At 37.0% G+C, this 27,666-nt stretch overlaps 1 protein-coding gene across 1 annotated transcript in view; it reads right to left on the bottom strand.

Annotated features, from left to right (window-relative positions):
* Window positions 1-27,231, bottom strand: part of LOC142341704 (uncharacterized) — an 85,546-nt gene extending 58,315 nt beyond the window's left edge. The window contains exon 1 of the mRNA XM_075392860.1: window positions 25,398-27,231. Within this exon, the coding sequence (XP_075248975.1) occupies window positions 25,398-25,675 (278 nt within the window). The 5' untranslated portion in view covers window positions 25,676-27,231. The remainder of the gene's footprint in view (window positions 1-25,397) is intronic.
* Between the last annotated feature and the right edge of the window lie 435 nt (window positions 27,232-27,666).

Raw genomic sequence — 27,666 nt, 5'->3', positions numbered from 1 at the left:
CGATGCATCCCGCCAAAGGCTTAGGCGCTGCGCTTGAACAATTAGATTGTGAAGGGTGAAAAACAATAGCTTTTGCATCTCGTTTCCTTAATAGCAATGAAGAACGCTATAGTGTAAATGAACTCGAATTACTTGGGGTGGTTTGGGCCATTGAATATATTAAATATTATCTATTTGCGAAAACTTTCACAGTTTTAACAGATCACAAAGCACTTCTTTCAGTCTTAAAATCACACCGCTCTAATCAATCCTACAACAGTAGATTAACACGATGGATTGACCGTTTGTTACCATTTGATTTTAACATCGAACATATTCCTGGTACCCGAATGGGCTTGGTTGATTATATTTCGCGACAACCAAATCAGAACGCTAAAAGTGTCAATCAATACGATGAGGAATTTATGGTAGCAACAATTTCCCGTATCCGCGACGCGATTACATCTTTATTTAGTAACGCAAATAAAATTCCTTTCCAAAAGCGGCACATAACTAGTAATTATAAGCAACAAGTACACCCGACGCGCATCCACTCTTGCAAACCTGCTAAAATTAGCGCGCATAATTCAAATGCCTCAATTAATCCATTCATTCCTCGAGCACAAGTAAACAATTACAATTCTGAATTCATTTCTAACTTTAATTGCCGTGCAAATCAATTGCTTCAATCTGATACCACACTCGCATCGCGAATTCAGTCGCAAAATTCTAATTGCCATTTGATAGCTAGCTCCACACAGCAAGTACTTCACATCAACATGTCAGCAAAAGAGGCACCACAAAACAATCAACCAACCTCACCACACACCCCAATAGTGACATTCCGCACCCAATCTACCCCCATCTCATCTACCACAGCCGGACCCAGCAACACCCAAGCATCATCATCACCCGAGGAATATGACATCGAGCTCTCTCGGGAAGAGGTATTTGAAAACAACCTCAACCAGCTCTTTACTAAATCTTTCCTGGCAGTCCTCACGAGCAAAGACGCGGTGTTGAAAGAGATCCGCGATTGTGTAATGCAGGATGATGAGGCCCGTTGTAAAGAAGTGAGCACATACATCCACTCCTTTTGGAAGGACTTACACGTGAAATCTGGGTGTCTGTGTGTTGACCAATGCGTGGCCATTCTAAACTCTATTAAGGAGGCGGTGCTCGAATCCATCCACATGACGCACCCGGGTAGTTGGGGGATGATATCTTTCTCTCAATATGCATGGTGGCCCTACATGCATAGGGAAATTTTAGCAAAAACATCTGATTGCGTCCCGTGTACGGATATTGGTAAGAATCTGAAACCTATTTTACCAAAATCTAAATGGCACCCACACAAAGCTTGTCAAGAACCAAACGAAGAAATACAGATTGATTTTGGGGGTTCGATAATTAATGATAAAGACAAAGACATTTATTTCTTAACATGTATTGACCGTTATTCAAAATATCCAACTGTTAGAATATTCGACAATGCTAATGGGGTAAATGTAGTAAAATTTCTTCGTGATTATGCATATACTCATGGAATCCCGCGAACAATACGCTTAGACCAAGCAACTTGTCTTGTAGGTAAACAAGTTACAAACTATTGTAACGAAAATAATATCGACATTCTCGACGCTCCGGTCGGTGATCATAGAGCTATTTGATTGGTGGAGCGAATGATCCAAACAATTAAAAGACGCTTATCTTGCATGAAAGCCGAAAATAAAGATACATTTTCCACAGCTAAAGCAATAAAACAAATAGTTTCTGATTTACGATTAACTAAACAGAAAACAACAAAGATAACACCTTTTGAAGCTCATTTCGGTCGTCCTGCAAATACTCCTTTAAGGAATATTAGCACACTTCCATCAAGTCAAAATCTAACTTATGAAAAAATTGTTAATCACTATTTAGATGCTGAAACAGTTTCTGCTGAGGATTTGCTGGACGAAAATGGATGGATCAGTGCCAACAGAAGTGACATTGAAATAGAGCAGAAGATGTGCCAGGCCTCCTTAGACGCAGGTCAATGCTATCGGGAGTCCGACAATAAAGAGTCCCGTTTCATAACTCATCCGCAGATCACAGACCCTATCCCCAGGACAGAACAGTCCCTTAATGTCAAACTGGCTCGAAAATTACCACAAAAGAAACAAGCAAAAGGACAACTGGCGGGTCTGTACGAAGTACTAAAGCCTGGATCCTTCGTCACCAAGTCGTCACCAACAACGACGATAATCAATGAGCCTGGTAGAACCCCAGTAAAAGTCCGAGATAGTGATCTCGCAAAATTTGGGACTAAAGCCGAAAGATCCACCAACTTGTGGGTATATGCCCAGCAACGCCCTGCTCCCTACGAAAAGACCACAGAATTTAAGATCGCGAAGCATAGTAACGATCTTAAGAAACAGAAGAGGGGCGAAATCAAAATTAGACGTCGCCAACGTGATACTACATCAGTAGTATCGTCTGTAAACTCGAACGTATTGCGTGCGCTAACGGTACGCAAGCCGACCAAACCACAGTTCAAAAGACGCCTTAATGTCCCCACAGCTGATATTCAAGAAGACGTACCAGCTCAAAACCAGCCCCTCATTTCGATTGTACCGCCTCCACCTACACCTGCATCACAAGTACCCTCCGCACAGACACAGGACGACCAAACTAAAGGCCGCAAGCGCAATCGACCCCAATTCTATGGCTTCACAGATGCCGACAGTTCTCCTACAAGTTCTCTGGCTTCAACAAGTTCTGCTCAACCAAAGAAGCGCAAGATTAAAAAAGAGAAGAAACGATCAAAACAGTCAGATTGGGTGGTAGCTCTCATCCAAACGGCCGAACAATCTAGAATCCCGTCACCACCCCGACCCGACTTACAATTGGGACAAGTTTCACCACCGGACCCCAGAGTTCGATATTTTGAATATGAGCAAGAACGGGAAATGTCGGTTTGGGATGCAGAGAATGAAATTTAAGCGTAAAAATTCAGCAAAACTGTCTTAAACTACATTCTTTTATTTAGTCTTGTTCCCGCTCTTCTGATCCAAATTTAATGTTAATTTTACTTTTATTTGATTACAGTTCATCCTCAATTGTCAGCCTTTAATTTCTTTCAGTATTCGCCCTGCGAATCCATTTATTTCTGTGTGTGCATTTAAATTATTCAGTATAATGTATTCACTTTACATGTTGAAAATATGACGCGTATTCGCCTTACACTTACACAATTATTTAACAATAGTAGTACCTCTACATTTTGAGTTAAGTTATGTTCATCTCATTCAATTTCATGCTTTGTGTTGATACTAAAAAATTGTAAATACATTAAAAATTTTTTTTTGTCACGAGGGAATTGTGATACGTATAGATACCTAAATATATATCGAAACCTTTATGTGTACTAAATTATTTACCCTCTATATCTATAATTATATCATGTGTTTTATAACTAAAAGTTATGACTTCTATTTATTCACCTATATTAATATTCCCGTTAGTCTACTAAATTATTTCATATTTTGTTCATACCAGTTTATAATTAGTAATCATAATTTCATTTAGTCAATCTGAATTCAAGTTACTCTGCAAACGCTCTTCATAATCCTACGTTAATCTTAGCAGTGGATCCGCGTCGCGTTTCCAATAATCAGAATTCGTAATACACAATTAGTTGTGTATTCGCCCTGCACTTGCTACTACATTCTTAAGACAAAGCATTCGCAACGCGAATCCTAAACTATTCAGTAAAGATAAGATACAACAGTAACAATGGTTAATGTTACAACAGAATCAATAGAGAATTGGCTAATAAAACTTGCACAATCAATAGAAAGAGATATCGTTTTTAATGTAATGGAGAGAACTTTTCATCTTCTCTATTTTATATTGCGATTGCTGAAATAATGGACATCTGTAAATAATCCGACAAATGTTTTTTTACAGGAAATTGTTGCTTCAACATTCTGAAGGAATGTATTTTTTAATCTAGTGGCCATAATGAGCGTTTCAGTTTTTTCGAAAAAAAAATCAAGAACATATTTGCAAGACAGACGTTTACATAACACCTTTTCTAGTTTTTGAAAAGTCAACAAAACTGCCGATTTCTTAATGTAATTTTCTTTTGCTAATTTGACCAAATTTTCCGAAATAAAACTTAAATTTTTTTAGTGGATTCTTCATTTTATGAGTAAAATGAAAAAAAAATATATAATATCCCGGGTAGGAAAACTTAAGCAAGCAATTTTATTAACATTTTCTTAGGCTAAGACTACATCTGGACATTATATGGGGCATATTTAAAGAAATTTGCAGCTACAATAACAAGGAAACTTCTAACGAATTTAAACCGATTTAAACGGAAATAAATTTTTTTAAGAGTTGTCTTGTTTTCTCGCGGCCAATTTTTAGCCAATCAGAATTGCACAACTGCCGAAAAACGTGTCAACCATCATTATTTCGTTGTTTACAGAAGTTTGTAATTTCAATTTGACAAATTTTTGACTTTATAGAATTTTCTTTCCAAATTCAAATTGAGATTTGAGGTTTTTAATTTCAATTCAAATTGAAAAAATTGAATCCTTGTTTACAAATTTTTCTTTTCAGTTCAAATTGATATAATCAACACCAAATCGCAGTCCAAATCAAGACCAAAAAGCAGCCCAAAAATTGGTTCAATTTGGATTTTTTAAGTTTCAATTCAACTAGTTCAGTTGTCCTTGATTTCAGTCAGAAGATCTCCAAAAAAAACCTGGACAACAGTATTTCAATACCTTCAAAAATATACGAATATTAGTCGAAAATAGGTTCAAAAACATATTAGACGGATAATGGTCGAAAAATGGTCAAAAATTAGTCAAAACAGGTCCAAAAAACTACTATACTAGCCAAAAAAGTAATCGAAAAATAGTCAAAAAACCGACTTTAATAGTCATAAACTGATGGGAAAAAAGATGAAAAATGGTCAAAAAAAGGTCAATGCTGAGCAATTGCAAGTAATGAATATTTTGATGACATATGACACTTTATTAAATCTGAGCTTTCGGGTTTTTATAGTTCCTCTGCAGTTCGGTGAGTTCATTTTCATTTCATGTTTTTTTTATTTGGCCTACATTTAATATGCAACCTTTTGATATGAAAGTTTTATTCGAAAATTTCGCTAATTTAACCCTTTTTGAAATTTTGTCAAGGTTTTGCAGCAATTCGTTCTCTATTTTAGAAGCAGATATTCTTATTGGTTTCTTTCGTATGGGATGCCATTTTTCATATGGGCACCTGTTGAGCCGATAGACTTGCTGTTGCAAAGGTACTGCATGGAGCGGATGGACTGAAACTGATGAAAACTGATGGACATGAAATGTTAAACTAAAACTTTCAAAGAGCATTAAATGTTAATTTAAACTTAAAACTATATAACGGTTTCAATGAGCGGAAAAACAATAGTAAAAACAGATAATAATCTATTTAATGGAGTTTTTGTAACCCAATTTAAATCCATTTTAAAGGTTTTTTAAACGACTATAATCCATTTTTTTAACATAATTAATTAGATTTAGGAGGATTTGAACCGTTAAAATGGTCCCAGTTTGACACCGTGGAATGGATTTTGTTGATAACAATTTATTACTGAAAATCGCTATAAAATCGACTTTAATTCAATTATTCCAATGCTGGTTACGCTTAATTCGCTAACTTCTTATTAATAGTTTACTTTAGAATATATTCTTTGTATTACTGAACCGTATTTTTAAAATGGGAAGATGCCAACAGTGTATAAGTGCTGCAAGACCTCATTCGAGGCAATAAAACAGCAAACAGCTATGTACACTGAAAGAGTTTTTTAAAACACCACAAACGTAAAAGAAAAACCATTTTGAGCTGAAATTGAGAATGCAATTTTTTCCTAATTTTTTTTTCAAATTTTTATATATACTAGAACTTTTAGCTTATTTTAACATCTAAGAAACAGTGTCTGCCCATCTTAGTGTATTGTAGCTCAAAACTTAAACTTGTACAAACTCAAATTTTTTGGGTTTTTTTTTCAAAAAACTTGTTCCATTTCTTCGTGGAATTTATACTGTACGTAGCATTTTGATACCGCAGTACCTGGAACCAATTATTATCTCCATGACCATTCATAGCCAAGCTAGAATACATATAGAAGAATTGAATTCTGCGTCGACTGCTTATTAAGAGTTTTACATCAATTCCTTTTTACCTGATTTTCCATAATTCAATTGTATCACTAATAATTAAATCAGTACCGACTATTCAGACTAACCAGTTATCTTGTACGTTGATTATTTATTTTTAATGAGAACTTATAAGTTGATCAATTTTCATATAACACTTGTTACAGTGAAACTGACCATTGCGCTCGTTAATTTGGTCCTAGTAATTGTTGACATGATTGCGGACTGAAAATGTCAACAAAAGGGAATGTAACTTATAATTGTAGTGTTGGGGGTCGTTTTCACTCTTGGCCCCTTAGGTAACAATATGCACGTTCTATCACTGGAAACTCTCCTGCGAGGAGATCAATTGAATAACAAGTACTGCAACTGAGACAAAATCGAAAATTTTGATTAATAATGGGTCTTTTCTAAACATTGGTTCAAGGAAAACTTGTCAACTTTCAATTGACTTCCCACAAAGCATCCCCAATGTGAAACAAATGAATCGCTAACTCTCCTGTAACCTCTGATAATCGTCGCGTTATGTTTTATCAGGAAATGTTATGAAACAAATTCCTACCCAGGTTGAGGTCCCAGACGGAAAGTCGATATGTCCAGACCCAGATGAACGCACGCCGGGGGTGTCGTGCGTTCAAATTTACATGGCCTGGAAACAAGGAAAAACGCACGAAAGTCTGGACATGAACGCACGAATAGTCTGGTGAACGCACGAAAGTCTGATCATGAACGCACGAATAGTCTGGTGAACGCACGAAAGTCTGATCATGAACGCACGAATAGTCTGGTGAACGCACGAAAGTCTGATCATGAACGCACGAATAGTCTGGTGAACGCACGAAAGTCTGATCACGAACGCACGAATAGTCTGGTGAACGCACGAAAGTCTGATCATGAACGCACGAAAGTCTGGACATGAACGCACCCAAGGTCTGATGAACGCACCAAAAAATTGTGCGTTCATCAGACCTTTAGTGCGTTCATGTCCAGACTTTCGTGCGTTCATGATCAGGCTTTCGTGTGTTCACCAGACTATTAGTGCGTTCATGATCAGACTTTCGTGCGTTCACCAGACTATTCGTGCGTTCATGATCAGACTAAAAAACTAACCTTTTATGCTTGTAGATGCCCATTGAAGATGAAGACGCCAGATGGTTCCATCAGTCCACAAATCCACATATAAAGTCTTTTTTTACGTGAGGTACATGAACATCTTTGTACTAGTAGTAGACATGCCTTTTTTTTGCTAGCGTGAGCAAAATTCAAGGTGTCTATCTATCAATATTAAGAATAAAATGAACATCTAATAAGACTTTTTTATAAGACTTTTTTTACACTCATTCAAGAAAGCTGAAACATATATCATACATCATAAACACACATCATAGACTCAAACCAAAAGATCGAAGCGAGAGACGAGCGAGACAACGCGAGAGACGAGCGAGAAAACGCGAGACGAGCGAGAAAACGCGAGACGAGCGAGAGAACGCGAGACAAGCGAGAGACGAAAACAGGGGCGAGAGAACGAGGGGAGAGGGGGAGAGAGAGCACCGAAAAATCTTGACGCCCGAACGGCGTCCCACCCGTTTTTAACTCTATTTTTGATTTTTTCAAAAAAAACCTACGCAAAACTAACCTTTTTCCTACGCAAGCTATCGCAAAAATTCTTTTTGTTTTACACTCTACCTACAAAGGGAATACTCCAAACCAAGTTTGGTTCAATTTGAACAACTCCTTGACCCGATGAAAAATACCTATTTTAAAAATTCGTTATTTGCGAAATTCGCAAATTTCCGTATGAAAAACTAACTTTTTCCCTTGGCAAGCTATACCAAAAATTGTTTCTGTTTTAGACTCTAGGTACACATGGGATACTCCATACTCGGTATGGTTCAATTTGAATAACTCTATGACCCTATCAAAAATAGCAAAAAAAATCGACTTTTGGAGAATAGAGAAAATAGCCTATTGTCAACGATTCTGTTGGTAAATTGGGGTTTCCCCTTCAGAATCCTCAACAATAGACCACATGGTACATACTATATGATTAATGAGATCGATAAATGGTAATAAAACACTTTTGAAATCATCATTTTTCAATTCATCATCTCTAAGTAGTCATAAAAGGTGAATATATACAAATTTGAAGGGTAAAGTGGACTTTAAAACCTAAATCTACAACAAGCAAAAGCAACAAGAACTAATATAGAAGCACAACATTACTAAGCAAGCTGAAAAATTCGTCGACTGCAAATTTATTATAATTTTTTGGGCTTAATCTCTTGCCCCAAATGAAGTACTGTCTCAGAACTTTCTCCTTGGCGGGTACTCTGAAAAGTGGAATTTGAACGTATTTCTTCTTGGCATCAAAACCCAGGATCCTGATTGAACCAACTTTTTCAATTTTCATTTGACCGTACTTAGGGGGCTTCTTTTGAATACGTCTTTTAGCACGGTTGCAATACCCGATGCCAAAAAAATTGACCCATCCATTGTATACCCATTCGGTTTTATTCCTTTTTTCTGGTTGGGCCTCAATTTCCCCAATTTGACGGACTTTGCGCTTTTGAACAGCTTCAATACAGTGCTCAACACTTTTTTGGGTTCGCATTTGGCTTTAAAATTTCTGAATTTTAATAAAGTTGCATGTTCGAAATTGACGCCACGTTTTGATTTCATCAAAAAATCTTCCTTCTTTACTTTCAAATTCTCCAAACACTTTATCCTAATAGCCTTCTTGTTACCTCCAGGGCTCCAAAACTCGTTAGCATTAATTCCACTTCCAGGAATATCATCCTCGAAGTAGCGCGAATGCATTTCAGTAGATCTAAAAGTGCTCGAAACCCGTTAAAAATGGACTATAACAGCCCTATAACACTTATAATGCTCTACTGCAGCTGTCTTCACTGTCCTCTGCACCCAAGCGCTGTTCTGCAGCATCGATTCGAGCTACAGCTACCATTCTGCCATTCGGTGGGGGGGGTCCTGCAGGAGACATGTCCTTTTCATTTCATTTCATTCAATACGGTAACTTACTACTATCATCTGGACGCTTAAACGGAATTCCGATACATTTCATTTCGCTATAGCAATATGCACCTCATTACCGGTTAATTATAATGGTCTAGCAGGACAGCGCTTCATAGCACACCTCGTGCTGTCAGATGACATGCTCAGTCGGTGTACAGCTGTCATTTGACCACGACGCACGCAATTCGAATTTTTCATATGGTCAACGGATATAACTTACCTGTAAAGAGGATCAAACTCAAATTGCATATTTCAAAAGCTCCAAAACTGCACCTGTTGCAATATAGCTATATCTTTTTATATATTCATGAGCTCCAGCTATATTTTGCCTTCTATAAGCCGCCCCAAGCTATATATAGCTATATTGGGTCGCCCCAGGCTGATTTCAAAGGGCAATTTCTCAAAGACTACTGAACGGATTCTTAAAAATGAAGGTGTTTTGGAATCAGGAAGAAAAAGGCTATCATCTGGAGCATAAAAAAGTTCCGAAAAACAGTTTTCAAATTTTGTTGATTTTGACCCCCTGGTCCAAAACAGCTGATTTTCGGCATTTTTTAGTGTAAGCGGAAAAACTTGATCGTAGGTCCCAGCGAACCCTTTAATGATATACATGATCGTAAAGCAAATTACCTAAGCTTCATTTTGAGCTATAGAACGCGTTCTAACTTTGTCTATGCTCGAAGATATTAACAAAAACAATTTTGAAAATCAGAATTTTTTCGAAATTTCGACCTCAAGTACGTAGTAGTCTTTGACCAATTTCTCAAAAAATTTTACGTATTTTTAGTTTAAAATTGGTTTAGTTACAAAGCTGCGATATTAAGCTGCAGGATGCGTACTTGAAATCATAATTTCGACGTACAAACACAACTTTAAAACAGGACTGATTGTGAAAAAAGGCGTTTTTTTCACTTTTTTTCCAATTCTTTGCAATTTTTTAAACTTTACCTTCGGAAACGATAGTTTTTTTAAACATATATAGAAAGATGAGTTTCTAAGCAGAATAACAAGCATACATATGCCACAAAAATGTTCTGTAATGGTAAAATACGTTGATAAACTTGAAAATTCACCTAAAAAAAAACTGAAAAAGTTTCAAAAAATTTCTCCAATTTTCATGCGTAAAACATACATTAAAGACCCTTTCTTTTCGCGCAACCTTTCTTTCACGCCTGATTTATTGAAAACCAAAACGGATTTTAAGCGTGGAGTCCCTTAAAAACAATAAATTTAATGTTTTTTCTGTTAGTACAGTGAAAAAATTATAACATTTTGAGACCCAATGCAAATTTTTTCACCGAAGAATCTTTTTCGAAGCAAACAGGCTAATTTTCCTTTTGATTTTCCTTAAACACACAATTGGAACTCTTCGTATCAAATGTGCATTAATTTGAACAACACATTGACCCGGACACAAGAACTGACCGCACTCGATGAGGCTTAACTTTTTCGATCACCGAACATTGTTCTGGACCCCAAATCATCAATTTTAGTCCAATTGTGCTAATTTTTGGTGGGTATGCTCCACGTGAGCCACAATTGGTGACAAAATTAAAAATTTGGACTGACCGAACTAATTTGGACAAGTTTTTACCTAGTTCCAAAAAAGTATCTGAACTTTTTCTATCACCGAACATTGTTTTGGTGACCAAATCGTCAATTTTAGTCCAATTGTGCTCATTTTTGATGTGTAGGCTCCACTTTAGCAACTATTGGTGATAAAATTAAAAATTCGAACTTACCGAACTAATTTGGACAAGTTTTTGCCTAGTTCCAAAAAAAAATCTGAACTTTTTCTTTCTCGAACATTGTTTTGGTGACCAAATCGTCAATTTTAGTCCAATTATGCTCATTTTTAGTGTGCAGGCTCCCATTTAGCCATAATTGGGGATGAAGTGAAAAAATGGACTGAGTAAACCATTTTGGACAAGTTCTCAATTACTTCTGAAAAAGTATCCGGGCTCGATGAGGCTTAACTTTTTCGATCACCGAACATTGTTTTGGACACCAAATCATCAACTTTAGTCCAATTGTGCTCATTTTTGGTGGGTATCCTCCAAATTAGCAACAATTGGTGATAAAATTAAAAAAATGGACTGACCGAACTAATTTGGACAAGTTTTTACCCAGTTCCAAAAAAGTAACTGAACTTTTTCATTCACCGAACATTGTTTTGGTGACCAAATCGTCATTTTTAGTCCAATTGTGCCCATTTTTGGTGGGTATGCTCCACTTCAGCAACAATTGGTGATAAAATTAAAAAATTGGACTGACCGAACTAATTTGGACAAGTTTTGACCTAGTTCCAAAAAAGTATCTGAACTTTTTCTATCACCGAACATTGTTTTGGTGACCAAATCGTCAATTTTAGTCCAATTGTGCTCATTTTTGGTGTGCAGGCTCCAATTTAGCCATAATTGGGGTTGAAATAAAAAAATAGACTGAGCAAACCATTTTGGACAAGTTCTCAAATACTTCTGAAAAAGTATCCGCGCTCGATGAGGCTTAACTTTTTCGATCACCGAACATTGTTTTGGACACGAAATCGTCAATTTAAGTCCAATTGTGCTCATTTTTGGTGGATATGCTCCACTTTAGCCACAACTGGTGATAGGATTAAAAATTCAGACTGACCGAACTAATTTGGACAAGTTTTTACCTAGTTCCAAAAAAGTGTCTGAACTTTTTCTATCACCGAACATTGTTTTGGTGACCAAATCGTCAATTTTAGTCCAATTGTGCTCATTTTTGGTGTGCAGGCTCCAATTTAGCCATAATTGGGGTTGAAATAAAAAAATGGACTGAGCAAACCATTTTGGACAAGTTCTCAATTACTTCTGGAAAAGTATCCGCGCTCGATGAGGCTTAACTTTTTCGATCAACGAACATTGTTTTGGACACGAAATCGTCATTTTAAGTCCAATTGTGCTCATTTTTGGTGGATATGCTCCACTTTAGCCACAAATGGTGATAAAATTAAAAATTCAGACTGACCGAACTAATTTGGACAAGTTTTTACCTAGTTCCAAAAAAGTGTCTAAACTTTTTCTATCACCGAACATTGTTTTGGTGACCAAATCGTCAATTTTAGTCCAATTGTGCTCATTTTTGGTAAGCAGGCTCCAATTTAGCCATAATTGGGGTTGAAATAAAAAAATAGACTGAGCAAACCATTTTGGACAAGTTCTCAAATACTTCTGAAAAAGTATCCGCGCTCGATGAGGCTTAACTTTTTCGATCACCGAACATTGTTTTGGACACGAAATCGTCAATTTCAGTCCAATTGTGCTCTATTTTGGTGGGTATGCTCCAGACTTTAGCCACAAAGCCTGGACATATGATCGCACAAAAATCTGATGAACGCATTAAATTCTGGACATGAACGCACGAAAGTCTGGTGAACGCACGAATGTCTGGCGAACGCACGAAAGTTTGGTGAACGCACAAAAGTTCTGGACATCAACGCACGAAAGTTTGGTGAACGCACGAAAGTCTGGACATGAACGCACGAAAGTCTGGTGAACGCACGAAAGTCTGGACATAAACGCACGAAAGTCTGGTGAACGCACGAAAGTCTGGTGAACGCACGAAAGTCTGTCGAACGCACGAAAATCTGGACATGAACGCACGAATGTCTAGACATGAACGCACGAAAGTCTGGTGAACGCACGAAAGTCTGGACATGAACGCACGAAAGTCTGGTGAACGCACGAAAGTCTGGACATGAACGCACGAAGGTCTGGTGAACGCACGAAAGTCTGGACATAGGCACTTTCCGTCTGGGACGGTCTGGACATAGGCACTTTCCGTCTGGGACGGTCTGGACATATCGACTTTCCGTCTGGGACCTCAACCTGGGTAGGCATAACGTGTTAGAATCTTGCTTTTCATCAGCTGATCAGGCAGACAAGTTAATTAAATGAATTCTACTTAGTCTTGAACAACTTGGACTGGTACAGTGATTCTGACTGAAGCATCCATATCAAATGTAAATATCGATATTTATATTTGATATGCATGCTTCATACTAAGATCGTACTAAGAAACCGAGTATGATGAGTATGAAATCATATATGATCCTTTTATGAAATCAAAAAAATTCCAACCCAGGTGACAGTCAGAAGTAAACTTTTAAAAACAAATGCAAAGATCTTGCAAGCTCTTACATACTTAGATGTTTTCATACCAAGTACCTTGGCAACAATTTAAAATGACTTTCTTCATTTCAATATGTTTGCTATCATGGCAATCAAGGTTTGTGTCCTACAGTTGATATTTCTTTTCCTACGCCAGTTTTTATTGCTACTATTCATGAAGCAACAGTTGCGCGGAAAGAGTGCCTGAAAAGTATGATAATCGCTTTTTTTCTAGTTCTCAGTGGGCACTAGTAACTTCTTTTACCGAAGATCTATGCAACTGTTATTTTAACAGCAAGATTTGATGGAAATCTTATAAATGTTAATATTTTATCTTGTGGTGATTGAAGAAACTGCGAGTTGTTCTAATTTAAAGGCTTGATCACTATAAAAAGAAAACTTGCAAATCATAATTTCAACATTTGATTTGTTATAGAACATATTAAAAGATGAAAATAATCAAATAAAGAATACATATAATTTTGGCACTATTTTGGTTATGAATTGAAAAATTTAAGGTCTCTTTAAGGTAACAAAAAGTTTTTCGCTCAGAGAATTGAAATTAAAACAAGAAAAAATGATCCTATGGTGCCTCAATAACCTTTTGACAAATTATCGCACTTATCTCACAATCTTGCAAATAATCTTCTGAAAAGCTACAGACAGGGAAATGGTCCATATAAAAAACTTTTCACAATGAAAAAGACCATATATGGCGTTTCTCTAAATACGTAACGTATATTGGACAACAATTTTATAAAAATGTCCGTTTTTTTCTATATGAGGAAGTTACCAGTAATTTTTTTAAAATTTCTATTGTAATTTTTTTTGAAGATAAGAATTTTGAATTCTTGCAATCTGCGTGGTCTCCATTATCAAATAATCTTGGTTTACATTGATCTAAAATTTAAATGTTTGCTGACTATTTCTTATTGCCAATCTTAACGTTTTCTCCGATCACTGACGTTTTCTTCCTCTCTCCCTCAGCCTTTTAACTCTCGTTTTTTAATTTCCTCGCGTTAATGAACTGGGCTCAAGTACCCTACTGTTGGATGATATTGCTTACGAGAAGACTCCCCTCTCATTTGGTGAGTTCAATAAAAATTCGGGCTTATTTCTAATTGTAAATTATAGCTACAATAGAATGCTGCAATAATATGCAAACCACAGAAAGAAAATCAATGATTTGTTTAGAGCTTAGATGCAACATATATAAAACGTTCTATGTTACGATGCACATGGTTTGTTTAATTATATTCAATCATAGTCAAGCCAGTTTTTGCAGTGTAAGGTTGCAAGTTTCAGTCGTAAATTTGGAATCTTGGAGATTGTGATCTAAATCCGTGTATGTGTTTCAATTTGATTTATATTAAGTTACAGACAGATTTCTCAAATAACTATAAAATTGTTCAATTTAATTTGTGCTTTCAGGTTTTCTGCTAACTGCTTTTTTGGCTGAATATAAACGATTGTATTTGTCATAATAATTGAAATCCGATCGCCGTGAATCGAATCGGGTCGTATGGATTAACGTCAAATTGTTTGGTTTGGGAACATTAAACTCCACAATACACAAGTATGCTGCACAAAAAAATCAAGGAAGAGCCCAAATGTGTTAATAGGTTTCTTTGAAATTAAAGACTCGAATTGGCCTAAAAAAAGACACAAAAAAATCTAATTTGCATCGCCACACATCCAAACAACTGATGCTAAGAATAGAAGGGATTTTCTACTGTTTCTACAGGCTTGTTCAGTCACTCTCAGTATTTGCAGTTCGTGCATCAGCTGTAATACTACTAGCCTGCGTAACATTATTGTCTCATCTGAAGCTCACTCGAATGCAATTTCATCTCACCTAACGTGAGGAGAAGGTATCGTCTCCAGGACTGAATCACTCAAAAATAGGGAGCTGGCCAATGAAATATGGCTAATCAGTTTGTTTGCACTCAATAAAAGAGAGAACTCGAAATGAGTGTCTTATCAATGAACAAAACTGTCGAAATCTGACTGCATTACCCGGAGCTTGGTGGCAGTGCACATCAGCACTGAATCATGACAAAATTCACTCTGTTTTTTCGCCTTCCCATTGATAATTACCCGCGTTTATTTACATAAGTGGGCAATTTACCGCTCTCTTTCTCACTTTCTCTCTCTCTCTCTCTCTCTCTCTCTCTCTCTCTCTCTCTCTCTCTATCTCTCTCTCTCTCTCCTCTGTAAACAAATCGAATAGTGAAAATGAACTTTTTGGTGAAATATGAATTCATGCTCTCATGAATTTGAAACATTTAACATTTTGAAATAAATTCAAAGAAAAAAATGAATTGAATCGTACAGTTTTTATATTCTGAGTTTGAAATTGAGTTTGAAGCCATTTAGTGTAACTTTTCAACATTTGCAAATTTCTGAATGATTTGGGGGTGGAATCTGGAGGTCAAATCCGGATGTCAGAATCTGGAGGTAGAATCCGTAGGTCAGAATCTGGAAGTCGAATCCGGAGGTCAAAATCTGGAGGTCGAATCCGGAGGTCAGAATTTGGAGGTCGTTCCAGTTGATCGCACTCCTGTTTGACGGAGATGAATTGCGTTGGACGTCGGTCTCGAACTTCGATCAAAGTGATCAGACAGGCTCGAACGGGTGGGTAGCCACCTAAAAAATGGGAAACTGAAATGGAAAACTCAATTGCTCTGCGAGTCAAAATTACATAGGTAAAAAATTAATTCAGATTTGTCGCTATTCATAATCATTCGCGCCGCTTATTAAGCATCATCTCGGTTCGCCCCCAATCAACCTCCACTCCCCCCCCCCCGCGCACACACGCACATACACTATCATCCAAAGATACAGATTAGCATAAAAAAACAGGTTGCGAACTGATTATCCTGTCAAAATGTTACAACAAAAACCTAAAATGAACCAGTAGCGAATGTTTTAGTGTTTTTAAATTTAATTACTTGTCAAAAAAGAATCAAAGCAGAGTCAGCAACTTCAACAGAAGTCTTCCTAAAAACATAACAACATAGAAAACATCAGCAAAAAGAACCATATCTATGTGAAAATGTTTTTTTGCAAACTTTTTGTGTATACTATACTTAATCCTTCAGTTTTTGAGAAGATCCTAAAATTCGCTTATCGAAGTTTAAAGAACAGGAATATTCACATCTCTTTAAAGTGCTCCTCACTAGCAGACTGGGTAGCCACCGGCAGACCAGTTATTATCACCTGTAATTATAACTAATAACTAAAAAGAGGAAATGGTTGACTAAGGAGGGTGTAGGGTGGACTGATGGAGTCAAATTTTTAAAAATAATAACAACTGCAATTCAAAAAATTTTGGTTCGCTGCAACTTGGAACTTCCTCAAAACTGTTATAATGGTAAAATCAATCATCTCAATCGTTGATTTCATCTAGTTAAATAAAAACTAAAGTTTGTTAATCGCGAATCATCTTGCACTTTTAAAATTTCGAAGTTTTACTCAAATAATGCTTTCACTACTCTCTTTCGATAAATACAACAAAGCTTATCAGTGGAGCAACCAGTTTAAGCAGCTGTAGGTTCTTAATAATTGGAAAATATATATCTTACATGAGCTCCGGATCCCTGACTGAGGACACCAATGTACTCGTCCTTGTCCAAAAACAGAGTCAGTTTTAGCCCAAACTCTTTGACAGTTTTTGAGTGGAATCTTGAGGTCCAATCCGTAGGTCAGAATCTGGAAGTCGAATCCGGAGGTCAGAATCTGGAGGTCGAATCCGTAGGTCAGAATCTGGAAGTCGAATCCGTAGGTCCGAATCTGGAGGTAGAATCCGTAGGTTAGAATCTGGAAGTCAAATCCGTAGGTCAGAATGTGGAGGTCGAATCCGGAGATCAGAATCTGGAGGTCGTTCCAGTTGATCGCACTCCTGTTTGACGGAGATGAATTGCGATGGAAGGTGGTCTCGAACTTCGGTCAAAGTGATCGGTGTCGTTATGGGAAAACACAACAGCTGACAAGAATGGGAAAACACAACCAATGACAAGAATCTTTACCTGAAAAATAAAATTTAATAACCAAAAAAATTTTTGTAATTCAATTTTTCTATATGATGGAGCAAAAAATCGAACCCCAACCGAGGTTATTGAGCTCTTGCTTTCACCTACATTCAAATTATACCTATGAATTTACAAAAAAATAACTGGGTGCAAATGGAGAAAATGGGAACTGTTGAAAGGAGACAAAAAAGTGTAATAATCAAAATCTCCTTAATTCGATTTTTCTATATAATGGAATTGGGGCAAAAACATTTTCAGTAGCATGATGCAATTTGCAGTTGAAAAATCAGCGGTAAAAAATCAAGACCGCAAAAGATGCTCAGTGGCTTGATGCGACATCAATTTGAGAAAAGAGGAGCGGGAGAAAAGTTCTGCAAAAATATGCTCAGTAGCATGATGCGACATCAAATTGGGAAAGAAGGAACCTGAGAAAAATTTGGCAAAACATGCTCAGTAGCATGATGCAACTTCCAAATAGGAAATGAGGAGCAGGGAAAAAATTGCGCAAAACATGCTCAGTAGCACAATGCAATTTCTAGTTGATAAATCAGCGGTCAAAAATCAACTCCGCAGAACATGCTCAGTGGCATGATGCGACATCATTTTGGGAAAGGAGGAGCCAGAGAAAACTTTGGCAAAAAACATGCTCAGTAGCATGATGCAACATCGATTTGGGAAGGGAGGAGCCGGAGAAAATTTCGGCAAAACATGCTCAGTAGCATGATGTGACATATTTTTGGAAAGGAGCCGCAGAAAATTTCAGCAAAGCGTGCTCAGTAGCATGATGCGACATCAAATTGGGAAAGAAGGAACCTGAGAAAAATTCGGCAAAACATGCTCAGTAGCATGATGCAATTTCCATATAGGAAATGAGGAGCAGGGGGAAATTTTCGCAAAACATGCTCAGTAGCACGATGCAATTTCTAGTTGAAAAATCAGCGGTCAAAAATCAACTCCGCGGAACATGCTCAGTGGCATGATGCGACATCAATTTGCGAAGGGAGGAGCCGGTGAAAATTTTGGCAAAACATGCTCAGTAGCATGATGCAACATCAATTTGGGAAAAGAGGAGCCAGAGAAAATTTCGGCAAATAATCACACTGCGCCAAAATTGACCATTCTATTTTCTTAGGTAACATTGCCTCTAAAATTCAATGCAACTTATTCTAACTTGGTCTCGCAGGTGAAACTGAACTCAAGTTTAAACAATGGAAAAATCCTATTACTCGACTTGTAACTTGCTTATTTATTCCGGATAATCTTACAAAGACGTCGAAATACTGTAAACAACACATTCAGACTTTCATTGCCACTTTTTATAAAAGACAGCCTCAATTTTCATTTTAGAGCAGTCAAATATAGAACCAATAGCAAACAGAACAAAATTATACATTAGATTGAGAACGCTGTTTAATATAAAAAATCTTAATTCAAAGTTCTGAGAATCTAGCAGAAAAAGAACAAATATAAAAAAACTAACAGAAAACAAAGAACAAAACTGAAGGATCCAGTTTATTTATAATAGCAACAAGACAAAAGCAACAAGAAATGTTAAGAGTTTTAATTCTATGACTCATCAACTTTACTATTCAGTTTTTTTAGACTCCAGATCGTCAAAAGTGCCATGGTTGTGATTTCTAGAAGCGAAGTGGTCATTATTCTCATCAGTTTCTCTCATTTCATTGCTCCTTCGTTCATAGCAACTATCTCGTTTCCTCGATTGTTTAAGCTGGCTTTTGCTAATTCATTTGTATGTACCCACTTATCTTCATACTTCAATTGGAACAGAACTAAATAATCACACCTCGATATTAAAAAAACGCTTCATCTCTTTTTGTTCCTCCTTTTCAAAAGTTTTAATTAGACATTTATGAAGGTAATTGTACACAAACAGTGTTCAATTTTGTGAATCAAGAAAAATTACTTTTCAGCAGGTTCTTCCGAACTGGGGAGAAGTCTGTGCGCGTCGGGACTCCCTGCTTTTGCTTTACTTTCGGTGAAAGCATGTGAGTCATCAACTCTTCCTTTGTCCACAGTAGCTTACAAGCATTCCTCCCAATGATTTGTGGCGTTGCGCCTCCAACTGTTGCAAGATCGGTTCCTTGCCCAGGACCTTTGGTTATCAAGAGCAGTAGCTCGTCACTTAACGAAAACTTTTTGCTGCGGGCAGTAGAACTCCTTGTTTCCATACCTCTGTTGTCTGAAGAAAAATTACTTTGCACAGCAACAAACTTAAGTTAAAAATGTTTGCTAATTTTTGTACACAAAAACGAAAATCAAAATTAATAGCAATCAAAATCTCTATTATATACGTACGAGCTGCTTCAATTCAATCGTAGACATCTGGATATCTCTATAATTCCTATTGGAAAGAGATTTCAACTACGGGCGTAGCTCGGTCATGCAGTTGAATATTAGGGTGGCCGCCTCCATTATCTTGTCAGCTGCCTTTTTCATGGCGTCTGACGCCTCTCGATCAACACGTCTACGCTTTGATTGATTCACGTCGTCGGGGTTAAGTGCCTTGTTGCGCATAATTTTCATCTTCTTTAAATTTCCCGGTGTAGATGGCAGTGGCTTTTTTGGTTCAATCGGTGGGTTGGCCTTTGAGGTACCGCTTTCCTAAAAGAAACCAAGCTTTAGCTTTTTCCTTTTCGAAATATGCAACCAGTTCTCAGAAATACTCTTAGCAGTTTGATGCAGTAGTAGCTTCAACTTGATAACCAATTTTTTAAAAAGATTTTGTTATCGCAGCAGAGATATTGATATATGTTTTTACCTGGCTTCCACCTATAGCGCTACAATTGGGTTCTTCGGGATCACAGTTTTCGTCTCTTATCTCGCTGAATGTTTTCGAGATTTCTTCAGGGTCAAGCACTTTAATTCCCTCGTATTCGATATTTCCACCATGACTATTTCGTTATTTCCACCATAGTTTCGATATTTCCACTATGGCTAACGTTAAGCTCCTCGGCAAAATTTTCTACGCTCTTACAATTTTCAGACGATACTTGTAGTAGATCAAGTTTACGCTTTGCACTTTGAGATTGAATGTTTTCCTGTAACAAAATTTGGTTGATATCTTCATGTACAGTCATGTCCGGGTCAGGAGCTGGTACAAAGCGTGCAAAAATTTTCACGTCCTATCATCAAGACGGTTGCTGTTCAAATATACGATTTTGTCCTCGGGTCTTGTTAATCCATTTAACATTAATCTGTTGGTCTTGCTAAAAGCAGATTATGATTTTCGTAACAATGAATTTTTTAAGGAAGTAAACTTCAATTTTTCATCCTTTTTTAAAACAATTTGAAATTTACTAACTTATATTTGTAAACGTTCAGTTATTTCGAGGCAATTTGATCCACATAGAAAGTGAACTACACTGCAAGTGTTGTCTTCGAACAATATAAGCCAGAAGACATTTCCGAGTTGTTTTTTCAATAACTTTATGGCGTTTTCTTGGGCCTCTTTATTAGCCGCACCTAGTCCGCGGTTAGAACGTGCTAGTAGCTTGCTTGTAGGCTCCTATTCCAAACATTTAATTTCTATTAAATATACTACTATTTATCATTTAATTTCTGAGCAAGAGTAATGCAAAAACTGGTAAAAAAGTAATAAAATGATAAACATAGCTGGCCGATTGCCAGAAATTAGCCGCAATAGCTTTGTAAATCTCTAGTCTGAAAAAAACGGATAAAAAAGAGACCAAAAAATTCGTCTTTTCATTGAAGGTTGATATGATATATTCTGATTAAAAATCTGCATTCGTTTTTGCTGCCTCTTTTAGTTGCTCTCTAATAACCTTCATTTAGAGTGACACACACCCTTTTGGCCTTATCTCATTGAGTTGAAGTAAATATATGTCAAAGTGAGGAAAAAGTGATGTAAAAGTGAGGAATTCATTTTTGAGAGTGAGTTAAGTCAAGTACGACCAACAATTTAATCACGAGAATGAAAAAAAAACCTCGCTCCATTAAAAGCGAAAAATGACGTCACACACGTATTTCTGTTGAAATTACATGAAGGAATGAACAAAAAGCAGATTTGAAGTGGTTTTGACGTCATATGGTCGTTACAAAAGTCGCGAAGACGAAATAAAAAACTATATAAAAAACCAAGAGAAGGCCAATAATAGCCCCAGCTATCGCTGTGCGGCTATTAATAATAATAAAACATGTTGCCTATCGCTGTGCGGCTATTAATAATAATAAAACATGTTGCCTATTTCAATTGCATAATTCAATGCGTAAAAGAATTTAAAATCCATTCAGTTAAAACTGAATTCTTAAAAGTCATTCGAAAAGTCGAAGGGGTGCTAATCTAATTCACGTTCAGTTTAATTAATACCAATTTCGTTTGAGAGCAATTGAAAAATCAACATGCCTGAGGGATAAATAACGCGAAACCATAAGGTCAAACTAATACGAAAATCAAGAGAAGCATTTGACCAACATACAATTTGACCAAGATACCAACACACCATTTTAGTTATACCTGGGGCATAGAAAACTGCGGGACCGAAAAAGATTAGATCCCATTTTTGCACTAAAAGTAGTTGTTCGGCCTGTTAATCTTAAACAGTGATAATAGCAAGATGTCTCTTCAGGCTCAGTAAAAAATTCAAGACCGCCAAAGTCAATCACTCATTAACACTAGCCAAGCAGTTTTAATCTTCCAAAGACAAGTCAATCTTCAGATTACAATGAACACACAATTAGAAGAAGTATGATCTTTTTCATTTTGTTGACTGGAATCCAGTCATCTAAAAACTATTCATAACTAACATTGTTTAATGAAGTACCGACATGAACATTTGCTCCTTGAGTACCGTTGCTATTCATCTGAACTCCTGGAACGTAACAAGACAAGTGCGTTCCGGTTATCGTCGTCAACGTTGTGTTCCGACACGGGAATAATCGTAACTTTGCTGTTTTGACACATGATTAATTGAACTTTTGATACTGCACTGTGTCTTGCAACCAAGAGAGTTGACTATCTAATCAATCTGAAAAAATGAACTGCTGCAACAACCTACTCAGAACGCACACTATTTAACCTTGCAACACTAGTTGATTTCGTATCTCAACCCCCTTCCTATATCAACATAGAATACACTTGATGGTATATTAGACATAGCATTGTGTATTATATAGCTAGTAGCTAGCTATACCTCCATCACCCCCCCAATCTAGTTTTACTGTCATACTAAAAGCAAATATATATCCTCACCCCTCCCCCAAGCTAGTTTTAGAATGGCTACCCACTACACACCCGTTCGAGCCTGTCCGATCATTTTGACCGAAGTTCGAGACCAACGTCCATCGCAATTCATCTCCGTCAAAGAGGAGTGCGATCAACTGGAACGACCTCCAGATTCTGACCTCCGGATTCGACCTCCAGATTCTAACCTCCGAATTCGACCTCCAGATTCTAACCTCCCGATTCGAATTCCAGATTCTGACCTACGGATTGGGCCTCCAGATTCTGACCTCCAGATTCTGACCTCCAGATTCTGGTCTCCGGTAACAAAACAATTTTTCTCTTGCTAGCCGCAAAATAAAGAAATGGATTACAACTGTAGAAATTAGAGCACTGTAAATTTGGATCGAATGTCTGATTTAAAAGGCATAAAATGTTCATCAGCACAATCCACTCCTATTTCAAATGTTCTCCTTTCAGGCGATGAAAACACCTTTTCATAGTTCAAAAGTAGATTCGAATAGCATTCAAGTTCTATAATTCTCTTCATTAAAATAATCAATCTGCCAAACAAATCAGACATTCACATCCATTAATTTAAGACACATTCATCAAACATTCACATTCGGAATCACATTAACTTGTAAATAAAATGTAAATTAATTGGATTTTTATTTTGGAAAGTTACAAACGAAATTTTGGGAAGTCTCGATAAGCACAGGCAGTTAATATGGACTTCTGGGTTCTAAAAAGTCTATATCCAGGCTGTGAAAAAGTTTTGATCAGACCTTACAGTCTTTCAAATGGACTCGGATCAGAGGATCGGGACTAAACAAATATATTTGTTCTTCGGTTGATAGTGATGAAGCACAGGGTTTGCATTGGCATTCCACTTGGCCAGATCTGCCTGGTCGAACAAACTTACTGACCATAAAACGGGCCATATATGGTCGATTAAAGTCCATACAAAGTTAGTAAACAAATAACTAAAGCTAGTAAACAGTAAACAAATAACTAAACCAAATTATCAATCAAAATTGTTAAGAACGAGAAAAATTTGATGCTTGGTTACACGAAATTGAAGAACCTTCTTGGTTACTGTGAGCTCTCTGAATGTGCCTGCTAAGGTTTGAAGAATATATAGTGGAAAATTTGCAGAACCGACACCGTTTACTGTCAATAATTTTTTCATGAATGCGCGCAATGTGGCGCTTAAGGAGATAATTATCTTTCGTCGAATAGTTGCAGGAATCACAGTGAAACTTCCTTGTTCCGCCGGCAACTGTAGCTCGTCTTCTAACACGCTCCTCCACTTTGACTATGTCGGCGATTCCGCGGCAAAATCCCGTCGAGGGTTCAACGAGAGCAAGTAGGACCGGCGTTCTGTCAACTTGTTGAACAACTGACCCATGAATTACCAACTTAACGTTCAATTTTTCGACAACTGACTCTTTTTCCAACTCCACTGACTCATTTTCCAACTTCACTTTCACCTTTTCCTCATGATTTTCCAACTTCACTGAATCATTTTCCAACTTCACTTTCACCTTTTCCTCATGATTTTCCAACTTCACTGACTCATTTTCCAACTTCCCTTCCATGATAAACAACAAACTACTCACTTTCACGCACACAATTCACAAGAGGCAAAAACAATTTTCAATCAATCTGAAAAACACAACATATAATGAGCCTTGAGTCTATTATTCAGACACTGGAAAAAGATAAACTGAAATAGACTGATAAACAAGCACTGGGATTGAAACCCCACGGGCGAAGCCCGAAGCTTGTACTACTACTACTACTAATAATAATAATAAACCACAACTAATTCTGACTCGCACATCAAACTCCGCCTCCGCCTCCACCTCCACCTCCACCTCCTCCTCCGACCCCCGCCTCCACCTCGGCCTCCGACCCCCGCCTCCACCTCTGCTTCCGACCCCCGCCTCCACCTCCGAACTCCGCTTCCACCGCACAGATATAAATGCACCAATATATGGTATAGTTGGAGCTGGAATAGCTTTTGTGGGTATCGCCATATTAAAAGTTTCAAGCATGATGTCAGCTATTCGAATTTTTCAAAACTTGCTATGTTCTTTGTATGTACAGTCTGATGATGTGAAACGTTCTGTGCAGTGTTCACCAATAAAGTATATTATGCTGAGAAGAAAAGGGACAGACTGGGATGTTTCTTAATCGGCTCTGGGCAGACTCGTATTTACACTTTTATTTGACTGGTTCAGCAATGGTTACTATTGAAAGTCGATGGTACAGCGCTGAAACTCACTGTGAGAGTGTTTCATTCAACTTGTCTCATGTATTCTCTATTTGGTGCAGTTTTTACAGGCCTGATTGCCATTTTCTCTTGGATTGGTTCTCAAGTCTACACGATTTTTATAGTAACTCAGTTTCCCTTGAGCGACGACAACTTTTGAGCAACGCGCGCCATGAAGGTCTCCACTGGTTTGCTAGAAAAACATCGAGCTAACCAAAGGAAAGGAAAAATTTTTGATGGAATCAGATTGAAAGCATCGGTGCTCATATTTGGGTTCTTACCCGATGATGTAGGAAGAAATTCAGTTGTTGAGACAATCGAACAAAACCACCCAATTTATGTTAATTCCTCCAATTCTCCATTTTCTCGAGTTTTAGTTTTACCTGACTTGAGGAGAACAGATTATAATCGAAAGAAAAACCTACTTCACGCGCGGAGAAAGGAAATGTTTTGGTGATAGTTGGTTCCTAAAATTGTTGATCTGTTATCTTGATGACCATCGTAATGATAACCCAGTTAAGTGTAATTTAAATGTATTGCACTAACCCTACAGTGAGAATAGAATCGACGAATCCAGAGATGATGTCTCCGATGGATAGGATGAGCATGTATGCCATTGAGGATGAGTTTATTCCCATGTGGAGTAGAGTGGCTACTCCCAGTCCATTCAGCACAAAGCCACACAACCCTATCAGTGGAATCACTCCACCATTCACCACCCCAAACAATCCACTCCACAATTCCACCTCATCCGAAGAGGAAGGGCTTTCTCCTGTTGATGAAAGATCCACTTCATCGTCAGACACGTTCAATATTTTCTCCATTTTTGCGAAACACTATTGATTTAAAATTTTTGGTATATTTGAGTCAAAATGTGTTTTTATATAAGGTATACAGACGTGCACGGATGAACACTTTTTTAAAATTTTTGGTACACAGAAAGAAATAAATATAAATTTGTTAGGGCAGTGCCTGCATGATCATTGGTCAGCTAAAAGTCTATTCTCAAACTAAAATATAATTAATACAGGAATAGATCACATCAGCTGATTGATGTTTGTTTTTGGTTACGCTGAAGAGCATTGAAGCGTTCTGATAGGAAACTGAAAAGGAAACTTAGAAAAATTAATTGAGGAAAATATTTCCTTGAATGATATACTGAAACTATATAGAAACCTTGCTTTTATTATCAATCAATTCGACTGATATTCAAGCTGTTTTAACTTCAGATCTATGGAGGAAATCAGAAATATGATAGTGGCCGATATCATGTTTTGCAGATGCTAAGACACCAGCGGCACTAAGATTTATATAGCTTTTGTATCACTATTTGGCGGAGAGTATGAAAACAGTGACAACATAGCAAGCTAGGAAGGGCGAAATAACCAACCTGGTTAACACCAAATGTGCACTTTAGCAGGACAAGTCCTGGCGTACAATTCAAAGAATTTTCATTGACTAAACAAGAAACTAGACCTAGAATGGACTATGAATGAATGGGACAACCATTTAGAAAAAAAATCAGATCAAAGTATTTGAAAAAAACAGTAACAATGAATGTCAAAATGCCGCATGTGAACAAAAAATCCAAGAGAATTTTTTCGTTCAAACACCATTTTCTCACTCTACTCTGAAATTCGAGTGAAAAATTCACGCGCAAAACCACTCGCTCTTTCGTGGCGTGACAAAAATCACTACTCCAATTTGACTTCAAAAATCGTTTAAAAAAATGAGTGAACAGCTCTTCCAAAAGAGAGAGCGCCCCAATACAATTCAAATTGTTTAAATTGTAAAAAGAAATAGGAGGGCTAAATTGCCGGCTGAGAAGTTGAGGTGGCTAACAATAATGTTTACTTTCAAAAATATTTTCGATAAATAACGTTTTTTGTTGATTAAATGTGTACATGGCGAAAATTGTAAATGGCCACTTTTATTAGCCTTCCGATCCATTTTAAAAACGTTCTGCAGTAGAACGGCACTCCTACTAAGGGTAACACACAGCTAAAATTCAGAAATTTGGGTCAACGTTTTTTTGTCTTAAATCAATTTTTTTTTCTCGGTCTTAAACAGAAAGTTTCAAAAGTACTCTACCGCTGATAACGTATTTGAAACACCGTTTCGAGAAAAATTAAGCAATAGTTGTTTGCGTAAACTATATGTGAAAAGATTTGTGGGCACCAAGAAAGGTGATAATATAGCCTTCAGAAGCTTCCAGCTTGGTGTTTACAATGTTTACATAAATTTTTTCTTGAAATAAATCTTTTCACTGTCTCCAGTCACTTTGAATGATTCAAAGAACGTTTTTTTATTTTGCTTACATCACGTGTGACTAGTTTAGTCGACACTGAAAAACGTTAACAAATTACGCATTACTTTAAAATTCGATGTTAACAAGCACGTAAATTTATTGTTGCTCTATGATGTTTTATGAATACGTCCTTTCCATAAAAATAATGCAAAAAATGGCACCGGAGGCTCAGATTTGAGTTGACTATATAGGATTACCAATTTTCGAAACATCTGGCAATTGCAATCTCTAAATCTTAGGATGCAAAAGAATTTTTTAATTATGAGGTTCTATGACTACAACTTTTCCATAAATACGGTATCACGGAAAAAAAAACTTTTTTCCAATTTTTTTCTATTTAATTTTCTGAAACACGCTAATTGTGCTTTGTTTCAGCCCTGTTCGTGATTTTTCTAAAATTTTGTTAATTTACAACTTTCATATTTGAAATCTCTATGATTATAACTTTTCATGGAAGCCATAATATGAAGTTGTAATTTAATAACATTTTGAACTATGGGGTCAACC

The sequence above is a fragment of the Convolutriloba macropyga genome, chromosome 6 (assembly GCF_964194025.1).
Source record: "Convolutriloba macropyga chromosome 6, txConMacr16.3, whole genome shotgun sequence".
Classification (NCBI taxonomy): Eukaryota; Metazoa; Xenacoelomorpha; order Acoela; family Convolutidae; genus Convolutriloba; species Convolutriloba macropyga.
This window is presented reverse-complemented; position numbering and strand designations above follow the sequence as displayed.